General features: G+C 38.6%; 1 protein-coding gene across 4 annotated transcripts in view; it reads right to left on the minus strand.

Moving 5' to 3' along the window:
- The window catches only part of PPP4R2 (protein phosphatase 4 regulatory subunit 2), a 59,542-nt gene that overhangs the window by 7,753 nt on the left and 26,621 nt on the right, over positions 1-25,168 (minus strand). The window contains exons 1-4 of one of the 4 annotated variants that reach the window (XM_053599053.1): positions 17,755-17,818; positions 15,883-16,053; positions 2,116-2,209; positions 661-713 (exon numbers count right to left, since the gene is read on the minus strand). In XM_053599053.1, coding sequence (XP_053455028.1) covers positions 661-713; positions 2,116-2,209; positions 15,883-16,053; positions 17,755-17,783 — 347 coding nt within the window. In that variant the 5' untranslated portion in view covers positions 17,784-17,818. Of the gene's footprint in view, positions 1-660; positions 725-2,115; positions 2,210-15,882; positions 16,054-17,754; positions 17,819-25,168 lie in introns of those variants that run through there. The other 3 variants (XM_053599052.1, XM_053599054.1, XM_053599055.1) reach the window with 3 other exon arrangements.

A 25,168-nucleotide genomic window follows, 5' to 3' on the forward strand; every position in this document is an offset into this window, starting at 1 on the left:
AATTGAGTTCTTACTTTGCTGTATCTGAATCTTGACAATAAGGTACTCTTCTATCATGAAGAGGAATGCCATCAAGAAGCTATTTTAAACCTAGGAAAATATTCCCTACAGATGCCCCAGAAAGGCATCCAGGATGGCATCTCAGGACTTTTGAGTGCCATGGCAGTACATAAATCCAACAATATTGGTATTACAGTATGTTACCAATCCAAATCTCTTTTCTAGAAAAACACAGGTAATGTTATTGGTACGATTCTACTTTGGCTAGGCAAACAGAAAAAGAAGTTTTTTTGCTATTCTACATTTTCTTTTCTTTTTTTTGCAGTTTTTGGCCAGGGCTGGGTTTGAACCCGCCACCTCCGGCATATGTGGCCAGCGCCCTACCCCTTTGAGCCACAGGCACTGCCCCATACTCTATATTTTCAAAACAAAACAAAAATAAATACATCATATAGTTGTGATAATTAAATGGGCTAATGTATAAAAAAAAAAAAGATTCTACTTTGGGAATTGGGAAATAGATGGTAGGTTCATTAAGGATTTATAAATGCCACTGCAATTACCTGTAAAATAAATGTAATCGTATTTTAAAAGAATAATGTTTAAATAATGTAGTAATTAGAATACCACCCTGGAAATAGAAAAAATTTCTATACTTACTCTGAAGAAGGATAAACACAGCTAACAACCATCACATTCTGCAATAACAAATACTGGTGATTAACTATAAGGAAAAGTAATACAAAGGCAAGTTTTGTCTTGATTTTTTAAAAAAAGCACTATTGCATAAAATTTAATTATTTGTTTTTAATTTCTCAAAATCCCCCTTGTGGGTTCTTTCCATTTATCCAGTTTTGCTAATAAAGGAAAATGGTTAAAAATGACAACTGATAAAACAAAAACAGTAACAACAAAGGACCAGAAAAAAATAAGCTACTAAACCACTAACATTTTTTTTCTAACTAATCTTTATTTTTCTACCCTAATCTACTTATTCTGTAGCTCCAATATCATGTATATATAATAATATAGAATCATGGTCTCTTCTTTTAGATGGAATCACCCAAAGACGTTTAAATACCAAAATATTTGGGCCAAGTGTAATGATTTTCCTCATAAAGCAATACCCAATCCAGGGCTGCTAAGGTAGCATAAGATATCCCAAAGAAAGAGGCTCAAGCCTTTCCTGTAATATACTTTTAATCGTCCTAGCAACAATTACTTCATTAATAGGCAGTGTTCATGGAATCCCACTAACAGCCCTATTATTTCCCGCATTTTAGAAAAGAGGAAAATGAGACTTAGGCTAAATAACTGGCCCACAGTCACATAACTATGAAGCACTGCAGCCCTGATGTGAAGACAAGGGTTCTTAGTACAACTACTGTGACGTATTGTCTCTGTATACAAAGAGCTCTAAAATGTAATGATTAAAAGCCTCATATCTGGAAAATAAATACTGACATCAATCATCAACTGAGAATTAGTAAACCTAAGTCTAACCTTGGTTCTCCCATGGCTCCTTCATTCTCTTTTCACTCCAGACAAGTCAATTTCTTCCATTCCCTCAAATACATTGAATCATCACGTTGTTTTGTCAATGATGCCTTTCTCTTATTACTAACATCCCCACTCACCCACAAAAAAGCAAAAACAAACAACAAAAAATACCTAAGTGTTTATCCCAAAACTTGACCTGCGTCTTTCTATCCAATACCTAATTTAAAGGTTTGTATTCTCAAGTTTCCAAAGTTGCCTGTCTATACTCTATGGGTAATTAAGTTTATAAAACACCCTATTGAACTTAAAATATCAATTGTAGAACTTCTCAGAACTTTTAATATGTTCACATATATAATAAATTTCCAACAAATAATAAGCTGCTTTACACCTAAACTTAAATGATCATCACACAAGCCCTCCTCTGCCACCTCTCATTAAATCTCTATCTGAAACACAGAACATAACTTGGAAAACAACTTAGGAAAAACTAAAAGTAGGCTGGAAAACCTATTTCAACAAAAGCTGCCTAAAATAGATCTAATTCAATGTTCCTCCCTGAAATCTATTTTGCTATAATTTAACCATAATTCCATTAATAATAAAAATAAATACCTTTTCTACTCCTCTGAGGAATTTGTCTGTTCCTGTATAGTTTCTCCTTGGATCTGTCAGCAATTCACATAGTCGCTGAATAGTAAAAGGGATACTGCAAAAGAATACAATTTTACAGTTTGAAGTCATTAACCACCAAAAAGTAGGAACATTCTTTCTTTTGCTAAAGCTTTATCTAGTTAGTCACCCATATGTTAAGCTACAAAAGAAAATGCTATAATAGGGAAATGAACAGATGAGTCATTTAAAAATAGGGCAATAAGGGCGGCGCCTGTGGCTCAGTTGGTAAGGCGCAGGCCCCATATACCGAGGGTAACGGGTTCAAACCCAGCCCCGGCCAAACTGCAACCAAAAAATAGCAGGGCGTTGTGGCGGACGCCTGTAGTCCCAGCTACTCAGGAGGCTGAGGCAAGAGAATCGCTTAAGCCCAGGAGTTGGAGGTTGCTGTGAGCTGTGTGAGGCCACGGCACTCTACCGAGGGCCATAAAGTGAAACTCTGTCTCTACAAAAAAAAATAGGACAATAAGGACACCTGTCTTTTTATTTAAAAGTAAGAACACCAACATTAAAAGAAAGTTTCAAGACTGAGAAAAAAATTAATCTTCTAAATCTTGATAATTCAATTGTAAATTTGTAAGACAAGCAATACAAATGATAATCAAGTTAGAGTTTAATACAGAAACTTTTCCTTAAACATTCTACCGTACACAAAAAATACTTCTACAGTGTTCAAACAAAACTACAAATAAGGCTCGGCACCTGTGGCTCAAGCGGCTAAGGCACCAGACACATACACCTGAGCTGGTGGGTTAGAATCCAGCCCAGGCCCACCAAACAATGACGGCTGCAACCAAAAAATAGCCGGGCGTTGTGGCAGGTGCCTGTAGTCCCAGCTACTTGGGATGCAGAGGCAGGAAAATCGCTTGAGTCCAGGAGTTGGAGATTGCTGTGCTCTACTATCCAGAGCAACAGCTTGAGGCTCTGTCTCAAAAAAAGAAGCCAGGCATTGTGGCAGGTGCCTGTAGTCCCAGCTACTGGGGAGGCTAAGGCAAGAGATCTCTTAACCCCAAAAGTTTGAGGTTGCTGTGAGCTGTGACACTATGGCACTCTACCAAGGTGACATAGTGAGACTCTGTCTCAAAAAAAAAAGCACCTACAAATAATTATCTTATGCATAGACTAAAACAAATGATTCCAATGAAGAAGTATCTTAAATATGGCTCTGCTCCATGATTAAAATTTTAATGAACCCATACATTTAATGAAATTTAAAACATTCAATTTTTTGGCAAGAACTTGTCAACTTTACCAAATACTTTCACCATTCTTTCTTTCTTTTTTTTTTTTTTTACTTTCACCATTATTTCAATTTTCATTTGATCAAAGCAAAAACAAAACTGACAAAAGATGGAACTAAAAACATTGTATAAATATAAAAAGTTTTGAGCTCATGTAACTATTAGCACTCATCAGAATTACAAACTGGCAAAGTTAATAAGCAACAGTTATGACAAATTCAGCTAAAAAGTACAAATACAAATCTTCAGACTTCAATAGTTGCCGACACAGTATTGTTCTTAATGAAGAGAATTACAAATCCTCAAATAATTAACATTGACAAAGTTCTTTATTTTTTAAAGACAGTTCAACACAGTATATTCTACCCAACAAGGTAAAAAGCAGCTGGTAATACAGTCCCAGGACTCAAACCCAGTTTCTCTAACTTCAAATCCCACATCCTTTCCACTGTATGACATGTATATGCTTTACAAAATCATAGTTTATTTTCTAACTGGATAAACTACACTTGGTTCTCATATTCTTAGCATCAATACTATTTTTACTTATGCTCTCATAAAATCCAGCATAAGATCTACAACAAATTTTGAAAACAATGAAAGTAAATGTTGCTTACATGAGAACAAATATTCTAAGGTTAATTGAAAGTGAAAGCAGCAATCTTTTCTCAATTAGCATTTAAACCTAAAAATGAGAAAACCGTCCTGCCAAAAGACAGGAACAAAATAAAGATGAAATGTTTTCTTGGCTCACTTGGCTTGGCACCCGTGAGTAGGGCACCGGCCACGTACACCGAGGCTGACGGGTTTGACCCCAGCCCGGGCCTGCTAAACAACGACAACTACAACAAAAAAATAGCCAGGCGTTGTGGCAGGCACCCTTAGTCCCAGCTGCTCAGGAGGCTGAGGCAAGAGAATCACTGAAGCCCAAGGTTGCTGTGAGCTGTGACGCCACTGCACACTACCGAGGGTGACATAGTGAGACTGTTTCAATTAAAAAAAAAAAAAAAAAAAAAGTAATGTTTTCTTTTCTTTTTCTTTTTTTTTGTAGAGACAAAGTCTCACTTTATGGCCCTTGGTAGAGTGCCGTGATGTCACAGCTCACAGCAACCTCCAACTCCTGGGCTTAGGCGATTCTCTTGCTTCAGCCTCCCGAGCAGCTGGGACTACAGGCACCTGCCACAACTCCTGGCTATTTTTTTGTTGCAATTTGGCCGGGGCTGGGTTTGAACCCGCCACCCTCGGTATATGGGACCGGTGCCCTACCAACTGAGCCACAGGCGCCACCCAAGTAATGTTTTCTTGATAGCAAAGATATGCAGAAGCAACTGGAAACCAGAACTACTTTGATGTTCATTACAGCTATAGAAGATTCCTTTGGGTTTCTAAGAAAGAATACTCTTCCTTTTGAAAATCTTCTCAGATTTAAGTACACTGTCAAAACTAAGGATCATTTTAAACGGAAGAGAGAGTACACAGCACATCAACGACATTACTAACCATGAAACAGGAAGCTTACACACCTTTTTGTTCCTTCCTATAAAGATAACATATATTTGGAAATCTATAATTAATATACAAAATTGTAACTCCATGTTAAAAAAAAAAAAGTTTAAGCATTTTCCCAAGCTGCATATGTTTCTCAATTGTGTCTCTTTTTACATTCTTTTTTTTTTTTCATGAGACAGTCTCAAGCTGTCGCCCTGGGTAGAGTGCCATAGCACCACAGCAACCTCAAACTTGTTGGGCTTAAGTGATTCTCCTGCCTCAACCTTCCAAGTCACCCCAGCGACTGGGTGGGAAGGCACCCACCACAACACCCACCTATTTTTTGGCTGTAGTTGTCAACGCTGTTTGGCAGGCCCAAGCTGGGCTCGAACCCACCACCTCCCACATACGTGGCTAGAGCCCTAGCTGCTTGAGCTACAGGTGCCGAGCTTCTTTTTTTAACTGAAAGCTTAAGGGCAGGAGCTCTTCACATACATTGTACTCAATACATGTAGAATTTATTTCCATACATACATATTTGAAATCCAGTGTTGTCCTGGATTTCAGAATATTATAGCTGCATCTTAGCTCCTCTCCTACTTCACTGGCTCTTCAAACCTTGAACACACATCACCCCTAAGCTATTTTCTCATTAATCATCTCACCGTGGTACTGCAATTGAAGAGTTTATATATTATTCAAAATATATAAAATAGCACATGTGTGAGAATTCAACAGCACGTAAATGAAAAATACTTATGGTCCAGTTATAACTTTTCTTCAACTAAAATTCCTTACCACATCAAAACCTAGTATTTAGTCATAAATTATTTTAACAGAAATATTTTTAAGCTTCCTATTTAACAATATTTACAGTAAATGTTTTGGTTATTTTTTTTTTTTTTTTTTGAGACAGAGCCTCAAGCTGGCACCCTAGGTAGAGTGCTATGACATGACAGCTCACAGCAAACTAACTCCTGGGCTCAAGCAATTCCCCTGTCTCCGCCTCCCAAGTAACTGGGATTACAGGCGCCCACCACAATGCCCAGCTATTTTTTTTTTTTTTTTTTGGTTGCAGCTGTCACTGTTGTTTGGCGGGCCCGGGCTAGATTCGAAACCACCAGCTCAGGTGTATGTAGCTGGCGCCTTAGCCACTTGAGCCACAGGCGCCAAGCCTGGTTAATTTTCTCTAGAAATGTAAGTAAAGGGCGGCGCCTGTGGCTCAAAGGAGTAGGGCACAGGCCCCGTATACTGGAGGTGGCAGGTTCAAACCTGACCCTGGCCAAAAAAAAAAAGAAAGAAAGAAATGTAAGTAAAACTGTAGCAAATTATTAATATTGTATGTGTTGGTAAATAGCAATACTGCTTTGGGGGATATTGCTTACATAGCAATGCTAGCAATAGCAACCTATAATAGAGTAAGTTTACATTCTTAGACATTGTAAAAACCTTTACAGTCATTTTACCAAGTATCCGATAGATGGCACTAAAATGCCACACAACACTCTTCCTCATGTGAAAGGCTAAAATACCACCAAACATTTCTTATAAATGAAAAGTATCCACTGGGAATTATAACTTTAACAACAGCATTGAAAGGTCTCTTTACATACAGTTTGTACTTCTGTACTGTTAATCTATTCCATAAATTTGAGCTTCCTATAAACTAGAAATACCATGCTTGCTTAACAAACAACAGAGCAGACACATAAATAAATGTTAAAATTGTGTGCACAGTGGTGGGATAGAATAAACTGTATGCCAAGCAAGTAAGCACAAACCTGGGTATGCAACATGAGGGAGGTCTCTAAATGGAGGCATAAGACTAAACCAGATAAACCAATCCAAAATGAATGCATTAGTACTGCCGTATGAAAAGTTTGCTCTGATATTTTTCCATTAGATACAGCACACAAAACAGTTTATTCTAACTCCTCAAAATGTTAAGGCTTTTCCCAATGAAGTCACACAAGCTATGAAAAAGAGTAAAAACCGGGGGGGCGGGGGGATTTTAAACCTGAATGTTACTTGTTCTGAAAAGTCTGAACCAGACTCCTTATATCTGGTAGGTAATGGGGAGATGTTCATTGGCTAAAATATACTGTACTCTTTAGATAATTTTGTAGAAAAATATTTTGGGTTACTTATAATGTACTCAGTTTATTCTGCAATGATATCTTATTTCCTCATACTGTAAAATATGAAACTGGGATTATATAAGGAACTGAAAAATAAGACACTAGTTAACATTTCAAATTTTTTTAAATTGTGCTTATAAAATACAATAAACCTTTTAAAAATACACATACAAGTAACTGATCCGAAAGTAACAAGTCACTACCAGATGGTAGTACTCAGAAATACTACAGAAATTAGAATGGTTTTTAAAAAAAAAAAAAAGAACTTGCTAGCCCATAAGGAAACCTTGCCTATGTTCAATTACTTAAGTTGTCATGATCTTGGTCTGGAAAATAAGTGCACTTCTTACATGATTATCAAGAGGACTAAACATGGTATAATGTATATTAAATTAACTAATAGTGCCTTATATATTTTAGAGAGTTCAATAAATCTTAGTCCCTATCATTATCCTGATTCCATCTACTGTCTAATAGAGAATGTAAAAAGCCACAAATGGTCTGAAGACCAACAGAATTAAATGTGTAACTCTTATCTTTTAAAATATTCCTTTTAATTTTAAGAAATTTCACATTATTCTTCTTAATGTCAATGTCATGTGTACCCATTTACTATTTAAAAAAAAAAAAAAAAACCTCAAACCACCCAAGACCAGTATACCTAAAAGCTATAGGAATTCAAATACCAAGAAAGTTGGCTTGGCACCTATAGCTGATTGGCACCTATAGCTGAGCAGCTAGGGCACCAGCCACATACAATGGAGGCAGTGGGTTCGAATCCAGACAGGGCCTGCCAAACAACGACAACTACAACCAAAAAATAACAATAGCCAGGCGCTGTCAGGGACACCTGTAGTCCCAGTTACTTGCAAGGCTGAGGCAAGAGAATCGCTTAAGCCCAAGAGTTTGAGGTTGCTGTGAGCTGTGACTTCACAGCACTCTACTGAGGGCGACAAAGTGACACTCTGTCTCAAACAAATTACCAAGAAAGTTGCCGCAATTAAATGCTGTTTTTCAAAAGAAATTTTAAGCAGTAGGCTAAACTCTAAGGACATAATTTCTTATATTTTAACTTCAGGCTATAGTTTGCCTAAAATTTTTCTTAATCTGATAAAATGTTTGAACATTAAGAAGTAAAAATAATCTTGTTTTTTTTTTTGGACACACAGTCTCACTTTGTTGTCCTCTGTAGAGTACCATGGCAATGTATCTCACAACAAACTCAAACTCTTGGGCTTACGTAATTCTCTTGTCTCAGCCTCCCACGTAGCTATTTTTAGACACGGGGTCTCGCTCTGGCTCAGGCTGGTCTCAAACCTGTGAGCTCAGGCAATCCCCTAGGCCTCCCAGAGTGCTAGGATTACAGCTATGAGCCACGACGCTCGGCCCCCAAAATAACCTTTAATATATGTCAATGTACTTAGATGGAAAGAAGGCACTCGAAAGGTGCACAATTTCATTCAGACTTCTTGGAATTAACTACCTTACCTTTATGTTGTATAGCAACTTCCCTCAAGAAAAAGATAAAGGAACCGAGGTTTTTAGAATGAAAGCTAAAGAGATAATATAAAATCAGCTATTCTATTAAGAAAAAGTCAAAATAGCCATATGCTTTTGTTTAATGAATGAAAATATGGATTTTACTATGTCTTTTCTGACTATAGTCACATTAGCTGTACCTTAGTTAACAGAAAATACTTAGCCAATTTAAACTATTTAAGTGTCAGCTAATTTAAATCTCCCTCAGCTACCAAAGGCTAAGTTCTCAATTTTCTTTACTCTTAAAGGGTTATAAAAAATCAGAAATATCACTGGAATCCTGTGATATTATCTTTACTTGAAGCAGTATGTTCTTTCTGTACACTGTAAATTATCATTTATACAGAAGGTGCCAAAAAATGTATATGCATTTTAAGAAAAACTGTTAAAAATTGTAATACTCAACATATGTAAATAACAAAAAAATGAACATAAGTCACCTTTGACTTCTACATTTACAAGCGCTCAACGTGGTTATCATCAGCATCCATAAACTTCTACTTATAGAGAACAAAAAGTAATGCAGTTATCCTCAAAAATGTATGCATTTTTTGCAACCCCCAGAATAAATATATTCACATATTTTTACATCACAAATGTCAAAAATTTCAACTGAAAATGTTGTGAAATGCAAAGTACAAAAAATAAAGAAAATGAAGAGTTAGCCTCTTTCAACAACAGGTAAGGAAATCCAATGTTGTACCTAACATACAACGTAGTAAACTAATGTCTGTACCAACAGTTAACTGTTACAGCTTTTAACCAAGTTAATCATCTATTACCATGTCTACCGTAGTCTCAGTTGTCATTTTACTTGCATCAAATATAACTATCCAGAAAAAAAAGCTTCCTGCTTTTCAATTTAAAAAATTTTATTATTAGAGACCAGGCTTGGTGGCTCAGGCATGAAATCCTAGCACTCTGGGAAGCCAAGGCAGATGGATCACCTGAGCTCAGGAGTGCAAGACTAGCCTGAACAAGAGCAAGAACTTCTCTATTAAAAAGAGAAAAACTAGGCCACGTGTGATAGTCCACGCCTGTAATCCTAACACTCTGCAAAGCCGAGGCGAGTGGATTGCCTGAGCTCACCAGTTTGACACCAGCCTGAGCAAGAGCAAGACACTGTGTCCAAAAAATAACCAGGAGCTGTGGTGGACGCCTATAACCCTAAGTACGTGGGAGGCTGAGGCAAGAGGATCACTTGAGCCAAAGAGTTTGAGGATGCTGTGAGCTGTGACACCGTGGCATTCTACAGAAGGTGACAAAGTAAGGCTCTGTCTCCAAAAAAAAACAAACAAAAAAAATAGCCCGGCACTGCGGTGGGCACCTGTAGTTTCGGTTACTTGGGAGGCTGAGGCAAAAAGATCTCTTGAGCCCAAGAGTTTGAGGCTGTGAGCTAGGATGCCATGACGGTGAGCTAGCACACCATGGCATTCTGCCCAGGGCACAGAGCGAAACTCTGTCTCCCCCCCAAAAAAAGTTTTATTAGAGTATCATCACATCAAAACTTATTACCACTTGCCACAAGACAAGGTGGGAGAATAAAGTAAGATGGCCTTTAAAGAATGCCAACACTCAACTAAATATTCTAAGAGAAAGAAAGGGAGTATATGAAAAAGAAAGTACATTTTAACTAATAGATCTATATGTTCAACAAATATTGATACAAATAATTAACAAAAACAAAAAACTATTTTTTAAGTCACTTGAGGAGCAGAAAATCCAGCAAGTAATAAAATGGGTCAAGGGAGTCGAATAACAAAGTAACAAAAGGGACCCATCTTCCAGTCCCTGAATAATCTAGAACTATAAAGCAAACAACACAAAACCAAAAAAGGGGTATGTTTTGTATCTCCAGTCCAGATTTTAGGGTCGAAAAATCTCATATGAGACCTTTAAAGAAAATTTATAGGGGTACCCTCTTGGGTTTAAAAATTTATAAGAGATATATGTGTGTACACATGTAAAAACAACAGGGTGAAATTTTTCAAAACTAAGCAAAATTGATTATTTACGTTAAAATAACACGAGAAAAAAATTCAAAAGACAGAAAGACTATCATGCCAGAAGATAAGCATTACTTAGCTATGACTAACTGTACCTGCCTTACAGATGATAAAAAGATTCTTTGGTATCAAATGGCTATTCTGCTTTTTCCTGACTCTCTCTTAAATATGAAGCAATGCTACTTTAGTTACTAACAGTGAGTTAAGACTTACTGCCTATTTTAGAGAAGTCTTAGATCACTAAGAGCACTGACAAGGGAAGGGGGCAAGACTTAAGTGATTTATTCACTTTTATATTGACTTTTTCCAATCTGAATAATTTAGAAAACACAAAACGTTATCTTCTTAAACTACCAGGAATGTAACTTATATTCTCTCTACCCCTCAAAATTCTTCTTAATATATCATTACAATAATGAACTATTACCTAATAGCAATTTCTAAATTATATTCATAGTCTATGACGGGAAGAGGATTTCCATAAATAGCTCTGGTTTGAGTAAGCCCATATACTCTTTTCCATTATAATCCCAACCAGAGGGCATTAAGATGGTACAAGGATCTCTTAACTGACCATTTTATTAAAATTTTTAGTTTCTGTTAATTTTAATTTTTGGTGTTTCTCACCTAAGAAACTGTCACTTCAGTTCTGGAGAGTAGTTAAAATCCATCTTCTATAAAATTTTAAAGTTCAAAAGCAATTTTAAAAGGATAAGAAAATGACAAAAAAAGTTTAAGAAGTTAAGCATTCAACTATTTAATTCTCCATTAAATAAAATACTGGTATAAATGTGCTTTTACTCCTTTTTTATATTATTAATTAATTAATCTCCATCCATTCACACCATACTTATTTGAGAACTTTTCGTGTTCAGACATTTACTTTTCTAGGCCTAGTTTGGAAAAGACCATTTCCCAGGCTCTCCAGAAACCAAGAATTCAGGGTATTAAGCAAACAAGTGAATGAACAATTCCCACTTTAGGAAGGAAAAACTCTTTACTTTGACAATACGCTAAAATAATTTAGAAGATGGATAATCTTTTTATGGCAAAACACTAAAACGCATTTAATACAGAGCCTTTAACAAATGAAAGACAAAAACATACCAATAAAAAAATCAGCAAAAGATAAAACCAAGAAAGGATATCAAAGAGTAATTCACAGAAAGGCACATAAAAAGATGTTCCATTTCACTTGGCAATCAAAGAAATGCAAATAAGGCAGATACACACAAATACTGAAAAATTATAGTATGTGTACTTAATACGTATGTAAGAATAAATGAATACATTCTGTGGTCAACTTTGCAATACAGAAACTTTGCAAGTAGAGAAAATTTTTTCTGTGATTTTTTTTTTTTTTTTGGGCCAGGGCTGGGTTTGAACCCATCACCTCCGGCATATGGGACCGGCGCCCTACTCCTTGAGCCACAGGCGCCGCCCAACAAGTAAAATTTTTAATTTTTTATGAAGAGCATGTGCTCTTTCATAGAGCATTTCTACATTTAGAAAAAGCAAGCATCTATTTATATATTTAATACCTGACATTCACAACAAAAGATACATACAAAAATGCTCACTACAGGGTGGCGCCGGTGGCTCAAGGAGTAGGGCCCCGGTCCCATATGCCAGAGGTGACGGGTTCAAACCTAGCCCCGGCCAAAAAAAAAAAAAAAAAAATGCTCACTACAAGCATTGCTTGTACTAGCTAAAAAATAAATGTCCACCACCAATGGGGGACGGGGTAAAGAAATTATAACCTTTTCACATAATAGAAAACAATGTAGACATTTCAGATAAATACACAAAAGACATAGCTTTAAATGCAATGGGTTAAAGCTCTTCTAAAAGAAAAATACAACTAGCATACATAATTCTATTTTCATTCTTTCTTTTCCTTATGTAGGATTTTGAAAAGCATGAACATATTTTATCACTTTCGTAATATAAAGAAACCCATTAAAAAATGGGTGGGAGAAGTATAAAGAACAAACCTTCAAACTGGTTGAAAACAACCAGCTTCTTAGTAAATACTTTTTTTAGAACTAATTTACAGATATTGGAAAACAAATATAAAATTGAAAGATTACAGATGTTTCAACATTATAATACAGAAAAAAGGAATTAAAAACTGAAAAATCTCAATGTATCTGATTAAGACTTAGATTCTGCCCAATTAGAGAAAATGATTCATAAACTGCCAATATGAAAAATCAAATTAAAAAAATATATAAATGGGGCGGCACCTGTGGCTCAGTGAGTAGGGCGCTGGCCCCATATGCCGAGGGTGGCGGGTTCAAACCCAGCCCCAGCCAAACTGCAACAAAAAAGTAGTTGGGCGTTGTGGCGGGCGCCTGTAGTCCCAGCTACTCGGGAGGCTGAGGCAAGAGAATCACGTAAGCCCAAGAGCTGGAGGTTGCTGTGAGCTGTGTGATGCCACGGCACTCTACCGAGGGCAGTAAAGTGAGACTCTTGTCTCTACAAAAAAAAAATATATATATATATATATATATATATATAAATGAAAAATGCAAGTCAGGAGTGGTAGCTCACGCCTATAATGCTGACTTTAGGAGGCCAAGGCAGGATTGCCTTGAGGCCAGGAATTCAACACCAGCCTGAGCAAGAGCAAAACTCTGTCTCTACAAAAAATAGAAAAATGAGCCAAGCAGAGTCACATGTGCCTATAAATCCCGCTATGTGGGAGACCAAGGCAGGAGAATCAACCTGAGCCCAGAAGTTTGGACGCTGCAGTGAGCTATAATGACACTGCTGAACTCTTGTAGCCAGAGTAAAAGAGACTGTCTCAAAAGAAGAAAAAAATGACATATGGTTCAAAGACAGAAAATGTTTTAAAAACAATTATGCTTAAGCATATTTAGACATTTAATGACTTTAAATCATTCTCTGTATTAGGTGAAATATTCTACAGACTAAGAAATTATAAACATTTAGATTTCATTTAATAACCTATTAAATATAGATTACCTATGTATCTGTACCAGGCTAAGTTAATCTGGAAGAACTGAAAATAGTCTTCTTTGGGTGGCGCTGCGGCTCAATGGGTAGGGCGCCGGACCTATATACCGAGGGTGGCAGGTTTGAACCCAATCCCGGCCAAACTGCAACAAAAAATAGCCAAGCGTTGTGGTGGGCGCCTATAGTTCCAGCTACCTGGGAGGCTGAGGCAAGAGAATCACCTAAGCCCAGGAGCTGGAGGTTGCTGTGAGCTGTGAAGCCATCACACTTTACCTAGGGCAATAAAGTGAGACTCTGTCTCAAAAAAAAAAAAAAAAAAAAAAAAACAAAAACAAAAACAAAAACAAAAAAGGAGTATTCTTTATTACTAATTCAAAATCATAAGTATATTAACAGTTACAAAACAGTGGTGTAACTGGGCCTGTTTTGCCTCTTATTTTTCAATGGTAGCTATAGTGAAAGATGAGTCACTATAATGTCTAAATATTATTTTTATGTATGTACTATTTATAAATATCCCCCAAGTAAGTGCTCTTATCATGAACACATTCATTCAGTTCAATAGTAAACCTTATACAACATACTTCTAAAACATAGCATATGGCTTCTTCTAGATAAGAGCTTTTGAAAACATTTTTTATAGCTAATGACAACAAAAAAATACAAAGAAAGTAACTCCTCAAGGAGCTCAGGACTTTGAAAACAGCCTGAGAAAGAGCGAGACTCCTTTTCTACAAGAGAAAAGAAAGAAAAAGAAGGAAAAGAAAATCCAGGGGTGGGTGAGGGAAGAGAGGAAGGGAGGACAGAGGGAAGGGAAGGGAAGGGACTCTCCTTTCTATCCCGTTTCTCCAATCTCCCCATAAAAAAGTATTTTAAGGGACCAAGTGCTGTGGCTCACACCTATAATCCTAGCACTCTGGAAGGTCAAGGTGGGTGGATCACTTGAGCTCATGAGTTCAAGACCTGCTTGAGCAAAAGCGAGACCACGTCTCTACTGAAAATAGAAAAACTGAGGCAAGAGGATCACGTGAGCCCAAGAGTTGCTGAGAGCCATGATGCCACAGCATTCTACCCAGGGACAGCTTGAGACTCTGTCCCGCGCAAAAAAAAAAGGCATTTTAGGATCAGACCCAAAGTCAAAGCATAAGGGTTTGATATTATACACAAAATTCCTAAACTTAAAAAATAGAATATAACAAAGGGTTTAATTAGATTTCTCTACTGTTTGAAATCCCACCTGAAGAAAAGAATCATACCATTTATCCTACCTAAAAACACAACTGACAGCCCCTCAAATAAAATCTATCCCTACATATGAATTCACTGATTAGCATACCAACAATTATATTTAGTATTGTCACTCCACACCCCAAACTGTTAATGCCAAACAAAATACTGAACTGTTCAACTTCACAAACACGTATCTTCAATAAAAGAAAACATAAAAATATGAAGCCCTAAAAAATAATTTTAAATGACAAAATGTGGGACTTTGCAACATTTTTTTAAGCATCAGTTTTTAGTGCAGTGTCTTTTAGACTTTTTTAATGTTTTACAAAGGGTAAAAAGTGATTTTACTTGTTGAGTGAGCAGGGAAGTAGGGACTCCAAAAATATTTCTAAATAAAAGTTCTCTAATAAATAACTTTCATAAATTGCTATTTTTCATTATGAAAGAACTATGACTTCTTTCCATGATATACAAGTTCTCTACAAAGTATAAAGATATACCAAATGTTAACATAAGAAACAAACAAAAAACATTTAAACAGTTCCTGATAGGGCGGCGCCTGTGGCTCAGTCGGTAAGGCGCCGGCCCCATATACCAAGGGTGGCGGGTTCAAACCCGGCCCCGGCTGAACTGCAACCAAAAAACAGCCGGGCGTTGTGGCGGGCGCCTGTAGTCCCAGCTACTCGGGAGGCTGAGGCAAGAGAATCGCTTAAGCCCAGGAGTTGGAGGTTGCTGTGAGCTGTGTGAGGCCACGGCACTCTACCGAGGGCAATAAAGTGAGACTCTGTCTCTACAAAAAAAAAAAAACAAAAAAAAAAAAAACAGTTCCTGATAAATGAATGTTTCCACTGTCATATCCCTTTAAAATGTGAATATCATAAAAAATGGTTCTAGTCAAAAAAAGTGTTTACTAAAGTAGGGGGAGCTGTAAATATTTTCAATACTTGTAAGTTAAAAACTATTAAGCTCTATACGTCACAAGAAACACAGAAATTAGTACAATTCTCAAACAACCAAACATATTAAAACTTAAAGAAAATCTATAGTCTTGCTACAAATGTCATCTTTAAAATAATATTAAGTGCATACCCATTAAATCCAGTGACAATTTTCAGTATTCTTTCCTTCATTTCATCAAAGGGAATATATTCAACATTAGGGTTGGGAGGACCTCTTGGTTCAGGAGCAGAAGTTCTAAAATCATCCATCACTTTCTCCAGTTTGAAAATAAAATAGCCTTTAAATTGGGACCACTGAATCCTATAAACAAAAAAATTTTTTAAATTTATTATACCATGTAGCTTTACAGTTCCTGCACAAAGCACAAATACAGAATATACCATGACACATAATTAATGAGTAGTTAGAATGACTCTCTTCAGGAGCATGCATCATGCTAATCAATCTCGCAAACTCAAAGCGGCTTCCATCTAACCTCCCCACCCAAACAAAACTCAAACCTCTGATTAAGCCTTTAAAATGAACCACCAGGAAAAAAAAAAAAGAACCACCGGCTCAGCACCTGTGCCTCAAGTGGCTAAGGCGCCAGCCACATACACCTAAGCTGGCAGGTTCAAATCCAGCCTGAGCCCACCAAACGACAATAATGGCTGCAACCAAAAAATAGCCGGGCGTTGTGGTGGGTGCCTGTAGTTCTAGCTACTTAGGAGGCGGAGGCAAGAGATTAGCTTGAGCCCAGGAGTTAGGAGATTGCTGTGAGCTGTGATGTCACAGCACTCTTCCCAGGGTGACAGCTTGAGGCTCTGTCTCAAAAAAATAAATAAATAAATAAAATAAAATGAACCACCTCTGGCTAGAAATCTATGGTATGCTAGGTCCCAACAGAATGAATCCATACCTTACCCTCTTAACATCCAAAGCTATAATGCTCACATGGACTAGGTAAAGTTTCTTGTCTTTCACCTGCTAAGTATCAGAATAAAATTTAATTTCTCTCTTTTCTTTTAGTGAAAACTTTCAGGCTTTTTTTGTCATTGAAGAGGTATGTATCATATGTTCCACCTAAACAGTACGCATATAGTAAAAATGCATAATTTCCTTATGCATGTAATTTTTCATATATACTCATTTATTTAATTAATATGAACACCATTTTTATTCCACTTCCCTCACATTTTACCACTAATGTAAGAGGAAATTTTGTAATTTTATCTGCCTGAACAGCCAGCATTCCAGGAAATGCCAAGAATCAGAAATGGAATCCATTTCCTCCAATAGACAGTACCACCATTAGTTAACAGCTGATCAATCCCTTACACAGGTGGAATAATTAAAATTACACAAAATAAGAGGAATACTAATCTGTAATAACCCTTCCATTCCACCCAGCAACCCTATAAACAAGGGCAACAGTTTTCTTTTTTTTTTTTTTTGTAGAGACAGAGTCTCACTTTATGGCCCTCGGTAGAGTGCCGTGGCATCACACAGCTCACAGAAACCTCCAACTCCTGGGCTTAAGCAATTCTCTTGCCTCAGCCTCCCAAGTAGCTGGGACTACAGGCACCCGCCACAACACCTGGCTATTTTTTGGTTGCAATTTGGCCGGGGCCGGGTTTGAACCCGCCACCCTCGCTATATGGGGCTGGTACCTTACCGACTGAGCCACAGGCACCACTCAACAAGGGCAACAGTTTTCAATTGTGGTCCAAGAAGTCAATGTTATTATCATAGAATTAGAAGTGACCTTTTCATTGTGTTCACATTCACACTGAATGGTACAAAAGTAATTAATGGTGAGTATAACTAATGGCAATTTGTCAAGAGTCAAGGCAACAGCATCACACTGTACTCCACTAGCAATAGCAGTCATCCCCTTCTTTACAATCTCATAATAAAAAAACAATTTCACGTAAAATGTAATAAATTACTAATTTCATTACATCTCAATCCCTGAATATGCATTTTTTAATATTCTGCACAAGATGAGAAATATACACATACCATTTTCTTTTTTTAATACAGAGTCTCATTCTGTCACCAGGCACTCATGCCATGGTAGAATGCCAGGGCATCACGGTTCACAACTACCTCAAAATCTTGGGTTCAAGTGATCCTTTTGCCTCAGCCTCCTAAGTAGAAAGGAGATGTCAGTCTCCCTTTACTCAGGCTGGTCTCCAAACTCCTGAGTTCAAGCAATCCACCTGCCTAGGCTTCCCAGAGTGCTAGGATTACAGGCGTGAGCCACCATGCCCTGGCCTTACAACACATAAGGAACTTACGCTGAATATCAAAGAGGTATGAAAATCGGAAGGAACAACACTTGAATATTCCTATCAGCTAAACTAGCTATTTCTCTTTTTCTTTTCTTTTTTTTTTTTTTTTTTGTGTGTTTTTTTTTTTTGGCCGGGGCTGGGTTTGAACCCACCACCTCCGGCATATGGGACTGGCACCCTAACGGCTGAGCCACAGGCGCCGCCCATTCTTTTCGTTTGTTTGAGAGAGAGTCTCACTGTGTTGCCCCTCCGAGTGCTGCAGCGTCACAGCTCACAGCAACCTCCAACTCTTGGGCCTAAGCGATTCTCCCAAGTAGCTGGGACGATAGGCTCCTACCACAGCGCCCTGCTATTTTTTGTTGTTGTTGCTGCTGTCATTGTTGTTTAGCAGGCCTGGGAAGGGTTTGAACCTGCCAGACCCAGAGCATGTGGCTGGCACCCTAACCACTGAACTACGGGGATTGAGCCCCAGCTGCTATTTTTCATAGAACATCATTTTTACATGAAAGCACTACCACACAAACAATGCTAATAAACCAGGAGAATGTGGCAGATATTTTCTTGAAAATAAATGAAGTTAGCTTATCATTTCAAGAGAAACAGATGACAGTATGTTACCAGTGATAAAATTTGAACTTCCAAGCAAAAACATTTTTAAATTTAGAAAATTTTTATTCTTCATCCTGAATCTGGAAAGTTCCAGATACATTTCCAAGACATTCTGAAAGCAATCAGGGTTGATTAAACTATAAAAGATACTGTGTGATACCAAAAACGTAAGCAACAAAAGAAATAAATTGGACTACATAAAATTTAAACATTTTATGCCCACGTCAACCCAGGAATGGATTAACAAGCTGTGGTATACGTATACCATGGATTCAGCCATTAAAAAGATGGAGACATGGGCAGCACCTGTGGCTCAGTGAGTAGGGCACCAGTCCCATATACGGAGGGTGGCGGGTTCGAACTCGGCCCTGGTCAAGTTGCAACGACAACAACAACAAAAAAAATAGCCTGGCATTGTGGAGAGCGCCTGTAGTCCCACCTACTCAGGATGCTGAGGCAAGAGAACTACCTAAGCCCAAGAGCTGGAGGTTGCTGTGAGCTGTGACGCCACAGCACTCTACCAAGGGCGACAAAGTAAGACTATCTCTAAAAAAAACAACAACAACAACAACAACAAAAATCAATATTTAAACACAGCAGGGAAGATTGTACTGAAATAGGAGCCTGATATTTACACTTCTTTATTCGTAATTCTAATTATTACCCACTATTCTTAATAAGTTCGGATTTCCATAAGCACAGGATTTTTTTTTTTAAACCCCATCTTTCTATTAACCGCTTGACATGACATTCACGAGATCCAAAAAAAGAAAGATAATGGAATAACCAGAAAAGAAGCGAGGGACTCCAGGTAGGGGCAATTGTGGAGTGATTCAAAGATTCTAAGACACTAACTCATGAGACAGTCCTATAAAGTGACATGAATTAACTACACATTTTAACTTTCAAATACATCAAGCAGACTTATTCTAGATTAGATTCAAGAGATACAATTCAACAGATACTATATCATATATAGATGGGGAAGGAAAGACTCCATAAAACAGGCTCAACACCCATAGCACAAGTGGTTACGGTACAAGCCACATACGCCGAGGCTCGCAGGTTCCAACCCAGCTTGGGCCAGCTAAACAACGACAGCTGCAACAAAAAAATAACCAGGTGTTGTGGTGGGCACCTGTAGTCCCAGCTACTTGCTACTTAGGAGGCTAAGGCAAGAGAATTGCTTGAGCCCAAGAGTTTGAGGCTGCTGTGAGATGGGATGTCAGGCACTCTACTGAAGGGTGACAAAGACTGTCTGGGGGGGGGAGGGAAGCTCCATAAAATGTGAAAGAGCCAGCTTCTTGTTGGAACACATCCATTTGATGAAAACAAAACCAAGAAATAATTCCCTAAAAGTTATATAATTTGGGCACAAAAACATGCCATGAGCACATCAACTAAAAATTTGGCAACAAAAACAATATTTTTAGAAATATATTCATTGAATGAATGGAAACCATAAGAGAACCATTTTTTTTTTTTTTTTTTTTTTTTTGAGACAGAGTCTCACTTTGTTGCCCTTGGTAGAGTGCCATGGCGTCACAGCTCATAGCAACCTCCAACTCCTAAGCTTAGGCGATTCTCTTGCCTCAGCCGCCCAAGTAACTGGGACTACAGGTGTTCACCACAACACCCAGCTAAATGTTGCAGTTTGTCACCGGTGTTTAGCTGGCCTGGGCCAGGTTCGAACCCTCCAGCCTGGGTATATATGTGGCCGGTGCCACAAGCACTATGCTACAGGCACTGAGCCAAGAGAACAATTTTTATAAGCCCTTTAAAATTTGGTTTTCATTATCAAAATGAAATTACTCTAAACAAATGCTCATAAAACAATTTTCAACTTCCCAATCAATTTCCCCACAAAATACACATTCAAAATTTAAATTTTTGCTGAAATTAACTCAAGAATTTACTAAAACTCTATTACTCATTCTTTTTTAGGTAGCTTCACCTCTCTTTACTTCTTTTTCTTCTCTTTCCCTTCCATTTATCCCTTTTTGCAATTTTCTCCTTTTGGAAGACAGAACAGTTCTTACCCCTGGAAAAAAAAACCCTCCTGCTAAACTCCACACTGACCTATCCCTTTTTTTTGTAGAGACAGAGTTTCACTTTATTGCCCTCGGTAGAGTGCCGTGGCATCACACAGCTCACAGCAACCTCCAGCTCCTGGGCTTAAGTGATTCTCCTGCCTCAGCCTCCCGAGTAGCTGGGACTACAGGTGCCCACCACAACGCCCAGCTATTTTTGGTTTGCAGTTTGGCCGGGGCTGGGTTTGAACCCGCCATACTCGGCATATGGGGCTGGCGCCCTGCTCACTGAGCCACAGGCGCCGCCCTGACCTATCCTTTTTTTGCCATAGGATCTCACAAGGCCATCTTAAAACACGTTTCCCTACAATTCTCTAAAGGTTCAAGGTATTTTTCAGAGGGTCAAGGACAGAAAATTCATCTTTTCTTTTCCCAACTGGTATTAGAACAACTGAATGGCCAGTGACCATCACCTGAAGTCGTTGCCTTCTACCATTCCAAATTCTACTAAGATTACTCTATTCAGCCTAATCACATTCCACACAAAATTGTACAGAAGTTAACATAAGTATGGGAGATCCCTACTACTACCAGCTACTTCAAGGGTATAGCAAATACTACACCATTTATAAACATCAAAGGGAATACAAGAAAAGTAAATAAATAAAATCTAATGAAGCTGATCCCTCATAAAAGTAGACAGGTTTATAAAACAAAGAGCAGATATCTGAATTTGGAGACTTCAAACATGACTAAGGCAGATAAAACAAGTAAATTTAATCTGAACATGAAATTAAACAAGTGAAAATGGCAAAAATAAGAACACACTGTGTGGGCAGCACCTGTGGCTCAGTGCGGAGGGAGCCAGCCCCATATGCTGAGGGTGGCAGGTTCAAACCAGCCCCGGCCAAACTGCAACAAAAAAAATAGCCGGGCATTCTGGTGGGCGCTTGTAGTCCCAGCTACTCTGGAGGCTGAGGCAAGAGAATCACTTTAGCCCTGGAGTTGGAGGTTGCTGTGAGCTGTGACGCCATAGCACCCTACCAAGGACAATAAAGTGAGACTCTGTCTCTTAAAAAAAAAAAAAAAAAAAAAGGAACTCATTGTGAATTGCTTACAAAAGTCACAACACTTTTTAAGAATTACAAAACACAAATTACTAGTTCAGAAAGCCTCTTTAAGTGGAGCCCCAAACAAGTGAAGGTTCCCTTTGCATTAGCATAGCACATCATTATTACATTTTATTGATTAACTGAACAAAATATGTCAGTGGAACAGGACAGAGAGCTCAGAAATAGGACTACTCCAGGATCGGCACCGGTGGCTCAACTAGCTAAGGCGCCAGCCACACACACCTGAGCTGGCGGGTTTGAATCCAGTCCGGGCCCCGCCAAACGACAATGACGGCTGCAACCAAAAAATAGCCGGGTGTTGTGGCAGGCACCTGTAATCCCAGCTACTTGGGAGGTGGAGGCAGGAGAACCGCTTGAGCCCAGGAGTTGGAGGCTGCTGTAAGCTGTGATGCCACGGTACTCCACCCAGGGTGACAGCTTGATGCTCTGTCTCCAAAAAAAAAAATAGGACTACTCCAAAATTTTACTAGACTTTAAAAGTAAAATAGCATTTTTTTCTTTTCTGGCCATATCAATAGTGCACATTGTGAAAAAATATGAATACATAAAATTCCAAGCACACTAAATATCAAGCAAAACTAAAAAAGAAAACATTGGCTTATTCGAAGGTAGTGAGTTATCTCACTTGATTGTTCAGTCAGTTTACAGATTGAACTCCTTGTTCTAATCTTCCCCCTTCTCACTATTGCACTTGACTAGGGAAAAAAAAAAAACATTAAAAACTAAAATTATCCATGTTCTGTGGTCACCCATATTCTTAGCAAAGTATCTCAAGAATGGAAGAAAGTATCCACTGTGCTCAGCCCTACTATGAAACCAATTTATAGCTTTCATATGAAAGCTTTAACCCAATTATAGCCCAAGAATATGGGGAAAAGGAAAGGGGGAAAGGGAGGGGAGGGGAGGAGGGAGGGTAATTGGTGGGACCACACCTACACTGCATCTTACAAGGGAACATGTGAAACTTATTAAGTGTAGAATATAAATGTCTTAACACAATGACTAACAAAATGCTGTGAAGGCTATGTTAATCAGTTTGATGAAAATATTTCAAATTGTATATAGAACCAGCACATTGTACCCCATGATTGCATTAATGTACACAGCTATGATTTAATAAAAAAGAAAAAAAAAAAGGGCTTAAGAACAAAGGCCTAAGCTTAGGAAATAGAAAAGATAGGCTAGGGCAGCACCTGTGGCTCAGTGGGTAGGGCGCCGGCCCCATATACCGAGGGTGGCGGGTTCAAGCCTGGCCCCGGCTGAACTACAACCAAAAAATAGCCAGGCGTTGTGGTGGGCACCTGTAGTCCCAGCTACTCGGGAGGCTGAGGCAAGAGAATCGCTTAAGCCCAGGAGTTGGAGGTTGCTGTGAGCTGTGTGATGCCATGGCACTCTACTGAGGGCCATAAAGTGAGATTCTGTCTCTCCAAAAAAAATAAAATAAAATAAATAAATAAATAATAATAATAAAAAAGAAAAGATAGGCCACTATGTGGGAAATTCAGTGTTTAGGCTGAAGTGCTCATTATTTCATTCTCTGAACATAAATGTAGGCCTATTTAATTCATTCTTCTATAAAAAAATCATTTGTAAACAAAACTGCTCGTTTTTATTGCGGGTATTACTACAGATATGTCTTATTTAGGCCTCTCAATTGATACTGTATTATGTTTCAATAAAATTATTCTCAAGAAAAAATAAATAAAAATTATGCATGTTCTACGGTCACCTATCATCACCAACTTTAGTATATTTTTGGCAATTTGTATTGTATTCCACTTATCTGACATCTCAGTGTCCTTTTATTTCCCACCTCTATTCCTTGCAGATATTTTCATGGGACAGTCTTTGAGAGCAAGACTGTTAATTGCACATCACGGGTTTGTGCCATAATTTAATAGCTACCACTAGAACAAATTCAGTCACTTCCAGCTGATTACAATTAAAAGTAATTCCATGGGCCAGACGTGGTGGCTCACGCCTATAATCCTAGCACTTGGGAGACTGAGGCGGGCTGACTGCCTGAGCTCACAAGTTTGAGACCAGCCAGGGGCCAGGGGCCGGGGCTGGGGCCGGGGCCAGGGCCAGGGCCAGGGCCAGAGCCTGGGCCCGTCCGTAAAAAAAAAAAAAAATAGCCAGATGGCTCAGCGCCTGTGGCTCAAGCTGCTAGGGCACCAGCCACATACACCTGAGCTGGCGGGTTCGAATCCAGCCTGGGCCGCCAAACAACAATCACGGCTGCAACCAAAAAATAGCTGGGCGTTGTGGCAGGCGCCTGTGGTCCCAGCTACTTGGGAGGTAGAGGCAGGAGAATCGCATCAGCCCAGAAGTTGGAGGTTGCTGTGAGCTGTGATGCCAAAGCACTCTACCCAGGGTGATAGCTTGAGGCTCTGTCTCAAAAAAAAAAAAAAAAAAAAAAAATTAGCCAGGTGTTGTGGCAGGAGGGCACCTGTAGCCCCAGCTACTTAGGAGGCTGAGACAAGAGGATGGCTTAAGCCCAAGAGTTTGAGGTTGCTGTGAGTTATGATGGAACAGCACTTTACCGAGGGCAACAAAGTGAGACTGTCTCAAAAAAAAAAAAAAAAAAAAACTATGGTTAACATCCTAATAATAAATTTTACAAGCATCTATCTCCTTAGGACACATTTTTGTGAGTGGAATTACTGTGTCAAAGTATGAAGTATACATATCACAGCTCTGGGTTACACCTAAATAACTCTCCAGACACAAAGCACTATTTATAGTATCACAAGTAGTATACAGAAATACCTATCGCATTTGAGTACCATAATTTTTAAAACATTCTGTCAATTTGATAGTAGAAAAGGTTAACTTACATCTCTTGAAATGCTAGTAAAAGGTGGGGCGTGGTGGCTCAAACCTTTAATCCTAGCACTTTGGGAGGCCGAGGCAGGTGGGTTGCCTGTGCTCACAGGTTTAAGACCAGCCTGAGTCAGAGCAAGACCCCCATCTCTTAGAAAAACAGCCGGGCATTGTGGCAGACACCTGTAGTCCCAGCTACTCTTGGAAGGCTGAGGCAAGAGAATCACTTAAGCCCCAGAGTTTGAGGTTGCTGTGAGCTGTGATGCCCCTGCACTCTACAGAGGGTGACATAGTGAGACTGTGTCTCAAAAAGAAAGAAAGAAAAGAAGAAGGGAGAGCGGGAAGAAAAACAAGTAAAGGGAAGGAAAGAAGGCAGAGAAAAAGGAATAGAGGAAGAAAAAGGGGAAGAGAAGAAGGATGGATGAGGGAGTGGAGAAAAATTCTCTTCCCACGAGGACCCAGACAGAGACCAACTCATGTGGGATACAGGAAAAGAAACAATTGTTCGGTTTTTTGTTTGGGAAAACTGAAATATATGTATATCTAA

This window comes from Nycticebus coucang, chromosome 8 (genome assembly GCF_027406575.1).
Source record: "Nycticebus coucang isolate mNycCou1 chromosome 8, mNycCou1.pri, whole genome shotgun sequence".
In the NCBI taxonomy this organism is placed as follows: domain Eukaryota; kingdom Metazoa; phylum Chordata; class Mammalia; order Primates; family Lorisidae; genus Nycticebus; species Nycticebus coucang.